At 47.4% G+C, this 8061-nt stretch overlaps 1 protein-coding gene across 1 annotated transcript; it reads right to left on the bottom strand.

The window, feature by feature from the left end:
• Positions 1 to 81: 81 nt before the first annotated feature.
• Positions 82 to 7269, bottom strand: LOC116377755 (ninein-like protein). The gene is made up of 15 exons (XM_031839468.1): positions 7071 to 7269; positions 6724 to 6860; positions 6487 to 6624; positions 4849 to 5847; positions 4402 to 4506; positions 4172 to 4241; positions 3922 to 4089; positions 3484 to 3600; positions 2803 to 2916; positions 2594 to 2719; positions 1570 to 1692; positions 1378 to 1491; positions 1117 to 1305; positions 505 to 618; positions 82 to 429 (listed from the first exon to the last, which is right to left on the bottom strand). Exons 1-15 carry the CDS (start codon positions 7176 to 7178, stop codon positions 241 to 243), a joined length of 2811 nt encoding a protein of 936 aa, XP_031695328.1. The 5' UTR covers positions 7179 to 7269; the 3' UTR covers positions 82 to 240.
• Positions 7270 to 8061: the final 792 nt, after the last annotated feature.

Here is an 8061-nt window from a genome sequence, read left to right as displayed (position 1 = left end):
ATATATATATATACATATACATACATATATATACATATACATGTATATATATATACATATACATGTATATATATATACATATATATACATATATATACATATAAGGACTGGTGTGTTTCTGTTCCCCATCAATAACTCTGGTTGATGAGCAGCTTCACGTCCTTCATGTCTGAGCGTTTCTTACTGAGAGTCTCTTTAAATCCTGAAGCTGGTCTGGTTAAGCTGGTCTGGGACCAGTCGCTACGGGAGCGTTGCAGTGACGACGTCCCTCAACAGCTTGTTCAGAGCTGTGACTTTGTCCTCCAGCAGGAGGTTCTTCTTCTCTGCGTGTTTCTGCCGCTGCTCGGTGACCTGCAGAGCCTTCATGAGCTCAGAGTTCTCCACGTACACGTCCTTCAGCAGAGAGCTGGTCTTTGAGTTCTTCACCAGCTGAGGACGAGACGACGACAACGAGTCATGTGACCTGAGAGGCTGAAGTCAGCTGAGGGGAGAACAGAGACTCACCTGCTCTTTGAGCTGCTGGACCTTATCCTGCAGGACCAGACGGACCCCCTTCAGGGTGCTCTCCAGATCCTCCATCCTCCTCTGCAGGGAGGACAGCGCCTTCTCGTACTGGTCCTGAACGCAGCACACACACACACACACACACACACACACACACTGAGATCAAAGTGTGTAAAACACGAGTGAGTCACATCTCCTCATGGTCTAACGGACTGTTGTGAATCTGTACTGATCCTCCTCACAGTTTATCGTTAACTATCACGGTGTAAATAAAGCTTTACCGTTAACCATCACGGTGTAAATAAAGCTTTACTGTTAACCATCACTGTGTAAATAAAGCTTTACCGTTAACCATCACGGTGTGAATAAAGCTTTACTGTTAACTATCACGGTGTAAATAAAGCTTTACTGTTAACCATCACGGTGTAAATAAAGCTTTACCGTTAACCATCACGGTGTAAATAAAGTTTTACTGATGATCAACATTCAGTAGAACATGTGTTTCTAGTCTCTGATCTCTGGCAATGTTACTTTGTAAACAACCAATCAGAGGAGAGCTAGTAGCGTTAGCAGCACCGCTAACAGCTAATGGCTAACCACCCTGTGGTCTACCTGCTTCATGCTGATGTGGGAGCTGCTCTGCTGGGCCTGAAGCCTCAGGGTCTCCTCCAGCTGGTGACTCCTCCTCTGCTCCTCCTCTAGCCGGGCCCTCAGCAGCTCCTCCTGCTCCCTGTGGTCGTCTCCGGCCCGCCCCTGCACCTCCTGCAGCCTCCTGAGGTGCTGCACCTGAACCAGCTCCGCCTGTACACAGGAAGTTCACACATAAGACCCTGATGTCAGCGTTGGATCGGGTCCTTCTGATGAGGTCCAGACCTGGTTCTGAGCCTGCGTCTGCTCTGTCTGCAGCTCGCTCAGTCTGGTCTTCAGGTTCTGCTGCTCCTGGTTCAGCTTCTGGACCTCCAGACTCTGGACCTGCAGCTCTGACAGCTGACAGACATCAGAGAGTCAGCGTGGCTCATGTGGGCTCAGTTAGACTAGAACAGATCATAGGTTGTAGTCTGGTACCTGGTGTTGGAGCTCCTGGTTCTGGACTCTCAGTTTGTGAGTCTCCTCCTGCTCCTCCAGAGCCTGATGGAGCTCCTCCTTCTCCTTCACCAGCTTCCTGACGCTGCTCTGCAGCTCCTCCACCTGACAACAGACAGGAAGCTGTGAGGTCTAAATGTGTCACATGACACCAATATTATTATTATTAATATTATCTTCCCGTCTGCAGTCGGGCTCATTAACAGAGCCCGGGACCCCCTGACATTTCCTCCTGGTCTCTCTCCTGCACGTCCCAGTTTCTTTATTTAATCACTTGTTTCACAGTCCTGTTATCTGCACTTTATTTTATATTTTAATATGTTTCTATTTCTTGCACTGTGTTGATTGTTTATTATTAAATGTTACGCACCACCCGCCATGACAAATTCCTTGTTGTTCCTTGTCAATAAACGGTTCTGATTCTGATTATTATTAATATTATTATTATTACGTCATAAGGAGCCCAAACATCTTGTGAGCTAAGAGTCCATGTTTACAACCTTCTTACCATCGAACCATATGAGGAAATATCTGCAAATTAAAAGTATTATATGAAAAAAATAATTTTGGAAAAAGTGAAAAATTTGTCAAAAAATATTATTTAAATGAGAAAAAAATTGAAAAATATCTGAAGAAAAAGTTAATTTTGAAAAAATATATATTTTTATAATATTGTTAAAAAATATCTTAAAATTATTATTAAAATATGTGACAGATATTGTGGAAAAATATCTGAAAAACATGAAGACAATATCTGAAGAACATTTTTAAAGGTTGGAAAATATCCCTAAAAAATCTGAAATATATATTTATTTAAAAATCTGGAAAAAGGAAAAAAATATTAGAAAAAATATCCAAAATGTGGACAAATATAAAAATACTTGAAACGACAGCATGCAGACGTCCAATCATATTAATTAAAGAAGATAAAAAGAGAAACATTAGTTCATTCACTTTGATATATTCTATCTTTCAGAAGCATGAAGAGTTAAAGATATCTGGTGACCTTCCTCTGCTGCCCGCTCACTTCCTGGGCGTGGCCTAGTGTCTCCTGGGTGTGGCCAAGTGTCTGAGAGCAAAGTAGCTCCGCCTCCTCCTCCATAGAGAGCAGCGACCGCTGCAGCGCCTCCACCTGAAGGAGGTGAAAGGTTGACGGTGAGAGGAAGAACAGCTGGTTGTTTGGAGGTTGTTAAGTCTGCGAGGTGAAGGAGGAACCTTGTTGTTCTGCTCCTCAGCTTCTCTCAGCAGTTTGTCTTTCTCCTCCTCCAGACTCTGCAGCTTCACAGTCACAGTGCTAAGCTCCGCCTCCAGACACGACAGAGCAGTCACCTGACACGTTCAGATAAACGTAAACAATCGCACCGAGGTCAGAGCTTCAGACTGTAAACCGGGAGCTAAAGGAGCAAACGGGGAGCTACAGGAGCAAACGGGGAGCTACAGGAGCAAACCGGGAACTAAAGGAGCAAACCGGGAACTAAAGGAGCAAACGGGGAGCTAAAGGAGCAAACGGGGAGCTAAAGGAGCAAACGGGGAACTAAAGGAGTAAACGGGGAACTAAAGGAGCAAACAGGGAACTAAAGGAGCAAAAGGAGCTGCAGGAGCAAACAGGAAACTAAAGGAGCAAACGGGGAGCTAAAGGACCAAACCGGGAGCTAAAGGAGCAAACCGGGAGCTAAAGGAGCAAACGGGGAGCTAAAGGAGCAAACAGGGAGCTAAAGGAGCAAACAGGAAACTAAAGGAGCAAACGGGGAGCTAAATGAGCAAACAGGGAACTAAAGGAGCAAACAGGGAACTAAAGGAGCAATCAGGGAACTAAAGGAGCAATCAGGGAGCTAAAGGAGTCATGAAGAGTAAACTGAAGGACATGAATGAGACAGATGATGACCTCCTACAAACCTTCTCCTGGTAGCAGCTGATCTGTCTGTCCAGCAGCTCTCTGTCCTGCGTCCAGACGGCCTCCTGCTGCAGCTTCTCTTTCTCCTGCTGCAACGCTGCTTCCTGCAGCCGCCGCACCTGAAGTATTGATGAGTACCGTCAGTACTTTATGGATACTAGTACTCTGATCGGTACTCTGATCGGTTCTTTGTGAGTGTTTTGAGAGAAGAAGACACATTTCTTTGTTATTCTTGTATGTAAACAGTGTTTCTGGAGACGAGGTTTCAGTCGAGGACGTCTCGCTACAGAACTTCTGAAGTACCGACAGCAGAACCACTGACTAAGGTTTTTACTCTTTTAGAACCGGGTTTAGAGGGCATCTCTAGACCTGAAACCACAACTCTTTAGTCTGATTGTGCTGAAAGCCAGAGATCCTTAAGAGATCCTTAAGCTGCTCACCGTGGTCTCCTCCTCCTCCTTCTCCTTGGAGACCGTCTCCAGGCGCTCCCTCAGCATCCGGACCGACTCCTGGTGTCCACGGAGTTGGGCGCTCAGCTCGGCGTTGTCGTTGCTGAGCTTCAGGTTCCTGCTGCTCAGATCCAGAACCTCCTCTCGATGTCTGGAGTTCTGCAGAAGCAACAGAGGACGAGAGCAGGTTGGAAAGTCGTCCTCTCGGAGCTCAGAGGGGTCGGACCGATTCTCTCCTCACCTCTTTGTGCAGCCTCTCCTCTTCCTCTCGACTCCTCTCGTGGTCTCTCTCCATCTCGTCCACTCTCCTCCTGACAGAAGAAGAAGAAGGTTCATGTTTGATGATATGTGATAAACATTATGATCATCATCCAGGTCGGACCTCATATCACTAAATTGGAAGCGTAACTATAATTTAAGATTGAAAGTGAAAGAGGCTCGATTGTCTCCTGTCGACCAATCAGAAGTCACCTGTTCTTGGCGACGTCGTCCTCCAGCTCGGTGACCTCCTGCTGCAGGACGCTGAGTCGCTGCTGAAGAGCTCCGTTCTCCAGTCGGACCTCCTCCAGCTGAGTCCTGCAGACAAACAACGAGGAGGAGAGTTCATCCTGCTGCTCTGTGACGGAGCTGAGCCTCATTTCATTGGTTGAAATCGATCTGAAGAGTTGTGTTGAGATTTGGGTTTGACTTGATTTCTAAAGCTTCAGTCGGCTTCAAACACTGAAGATGATGCCGACTGAAGCTTTAGATCAAAGAGGTCTTCATCTGGAGCTCTACCATGAAGAGGAAACAGTTATTCATTCGGTTAGCCGTGAGGTGAAGATCACTGTCGTTGATGGATGCAGTTAGTCATTCCAATAGTTAGTCGTCATTGGGACCAGGTTCTGGATCTCTGAGACGGTCTCATGCTCCACAAACCTGTGTGGACTGGCCGGGTCCATCACCTCCTCCAGGTCCAGGAACAGCTTCTCCAGCTCCATCAGCTGCTGCATCATCTTCCTCTTCTCCCGTTCAAAGCCCTGCTCCGCTGTCCTCAGCTGGTCCTGGGAGTCCTGCAGGTCCCGCTGCAGCTGGAGGACCTGCTGTCCGGTCAGATCCAGGTCTTTGTGATGCTTCCTGGAGGAGGCCTCGGCTCGCCGTAAGAGATCAGCGCCATCCGCGACCTCGGCCCGGAGCCGGTCCACCTTGCAGGTTTTGGAGTTGAGCTGCCTCCGGAAGTCCAGGACCAGGTCTGCGGTCCCGTTGAGCTGAGTGCTGAGTTCTCCGAGGTGGTCTCTGAGCGTGGAGATCTCCTCCTCCATCTCTACGATCTGGTTGGAGAGCTGGTCCACCAGCCGGGCGTAGCTCCTGTTCTCCTGGCTCAGACGACAGACCTCCTCCTTGTCTTCGTCCACAGCGGACCGGAGCAGCGAGGTCCTGGTCCGCTCCTGCTCCAGAGCGTCCCGGAGAACCTCCTCGGCACTCCTCCTCCCGTCCAACTCCTCAGAGACACCGTCCAGCTCGAGCTGCAGGTTGTCCACAGCCATGGCCTGGTCCTTCAGGTCCTGGATCAGCCTGGCGCGGTCCGTCTTCAGCGAGTCCAGCTCGGCAGTCAGTTTGGACAGACCCTGGACCCGGTTCCTGGTGGAGTCCTGCAGACTCTTCACGGTCTGGTCTCTGGCTCGGAGCCGTTCCTGCTGCTGGACGAACGCGTCGGAGAGGCGGTCCCGGTCCCGCAGGACCCGGTCGGACTCCGTCTGGAGGTTCCACAGCTCCTCCTTCAGCTGAGTCACCTGAAGCAGGAGCTGCTCCTCCACGGAGCTCTTCTCCTGCTCTGATTGGGCGAGCCGCTCCTCCAAGAATCCTCTCTGCTCCTCCCAGAATCCTCTCTGCTCCTGCAGCCGGTGGAGGAGGCGGCGCTGCTGCTCTGCTTCAGCCCTGCTGAGCATCGGTCACATGTCGCTCAGCGTTAATCCATCGATCCACCTGAGAGACTTCCTGTTTCTAACCAGCTGTGAGATCCTCAGTGACGATCAGTGATCATCACTTTAACACGTTCACCACATTCATGTTCACTTCACAGCCTGAGAGCAACGATACCTCACTATAGTAGATGTATGAACGATAACCACGCTGCTGTATCTACGTCTACATGACGCTACTTTAAAGTGTTGATGGAGATGCTACAACGTTAGCTTAGCATAGCACCAATAGATCCAAACTCCATTCAGAAAACAAGCGTTTTAAAAGTTATTTACTTGTCGTCTTGAGGAGAGAACTAACAAAACATGAGTTCAGACTTTTTACTGATCATCGTTATGAAGTTATGTATCAGTTTGTTGTGATTAAATCATAGCAGAGTGTGTTTAGTGAACAGCTGTGTGCGGTGATAGACACAGTGAATGATGATGTTTACACCTCTGGGATCAATAATGAAACAGTTATCAATGTAGAGAACACTTTTGGTGTCTGAACGGCATCTGTTAGAATACCGAAGAAGAAGAAGAACTGTGACGAGGTTAAAGAATGATGTGTTTGTAGATGTTGCAGAGCATGCTGGGTAACGTGACCACCCACCTGACCAGCATCACTTCCTGGTCCGCCTTCAGCTTCAGCTCCGCCTCCAGCTGGTCCTTCTCAGAGCTCAGTCTCTGGACCAGGTTGCCGATCTCTCTGGCAAAGTTCTGCTCCAGCTCCGCCCCCTCCCGCTGCATTCTGGGAAAAAAACACCAACAACACGTTGACGTTTTAAAGACTGCTCACGACGACGTGGACCAGCTTCTGTCTGCACGATTCTGCAGGCGTCTTCCTCACCTGCGCTCCTGCTCGTGGCTCCACCCTCCTCCTCCTCCTCCTCGTATCTGAGAGCTCAGTTTCTCCAGAGTCTCCTTCAGCTGCTTCACCTGCTGCTCCGCCTGAGATTTCTGCTCCTCCAGCTCACTGATCTCCATCTGAAGGACGAAGACATTAACGTGAGGAAGAAGTATTACTTCAAAGTATTTAAAAAACACCTCAGGACAAGTAAAGTCCTGCATACTTCATCAGCTAAATGTCCTTAAAGTACTCATTATGGGACATGTTTCCTTTTGAATCTTTATGATCGAGTCCTGCAAACAGAATAAATACCTGAAGGTGATTCTGTGTTAAAGATTCATTGGTACCTTGAAGGCCTGAGAGATGTCTTTACGTTCCACCTCCATGCTCTGTCTCATCACCTCCAGGCTGCGCTCATAGTAGTTCACCTGAAGGAGGAGGAGGAGGAAGTACATCAAACATAATGTAGATCATATATACTAGTGCTGGGCAACGATTAAAATATTTAATTGCGATTAATCACATGGATTTTTTGCGATTAATCGCGATTAATCTCATTGTTGTGGCAAAGTTCAATAATGAATTCAAAAGTAGTGTATTGCACACTTTTATTTTAAAAGTACTGCTATATGAACAAAAGGGCAATAACATTTGGTTCAGGAGATGCAGGCAGCATGTTTTATACTTAATGTGAATATAATTCATACCTTGTTGGCATCTTATTCTGAAAACCGGATGTTCGTCTGAAGAAACCGGATGTTGTCTCACGTTAATCTTTCCGCTAACTTTCAAAGTCCTTCGCTCGCTCCCGATCTGTGCCGTTTAAATGCGTTTACCGTGAATGTCAGCATATAGGTGCACTAACATGTAAGTGTCTGCTGAGTTGACCACAGAGATCTGAGTGTCTGCTGACTTTACCGCAGCGATGTCCAGTAGTCTCCAGGGAGAGCAACAGCTGGTGCAGCTTCTCTCTTTATTTCCCCCCCCCCCCCCCCCCTCGACCAGCAGCGGAAGTCGCCTTTTCTCTACGGCAACCCTGAAGGGACATCATATCTCCAATACAAAATGATGAACATGAGACAGTCTGTTACAATAATAATAAATTAAAAATCCTGTTTTTTTTAATGATTATGATTATTTTTTTTTTCCCCATCTCAAAAGGCTCAAGGACAAACACACGTACACGCACACACACACACACACACACACACACACACACACACACACACACACAGGATGTTTGCTGGCTTTTATCCCACTGTTCTTGTCATCCTCTTTTTGTTATGTATATGTATTGTCTCTTGTCTTTCAATTAAAAAAAAATAAAAATAAAAAATT

Source organism: Anarrhichthys ocellatus, unplaced genomic scaffold, assembly GCF_004355925.1.
Source record: "Anarrhichthys ocellatus isolate YVR2014 unplaced genomic scaffold, GSC_Weel_1.0 scaffold1639, whole genome shotgun sequence".
NCBI lineage: Eukaryota > Metazoa > Chordata > Actinopteri > Perciformes > Anarhichadidae > Anarrhichthys > Anarrhichthys ocellatus.
Note: the sequence above shows the minus strand (reverse complement) of the source record. Positions and strands in the feature narration are given on the sequence as shown.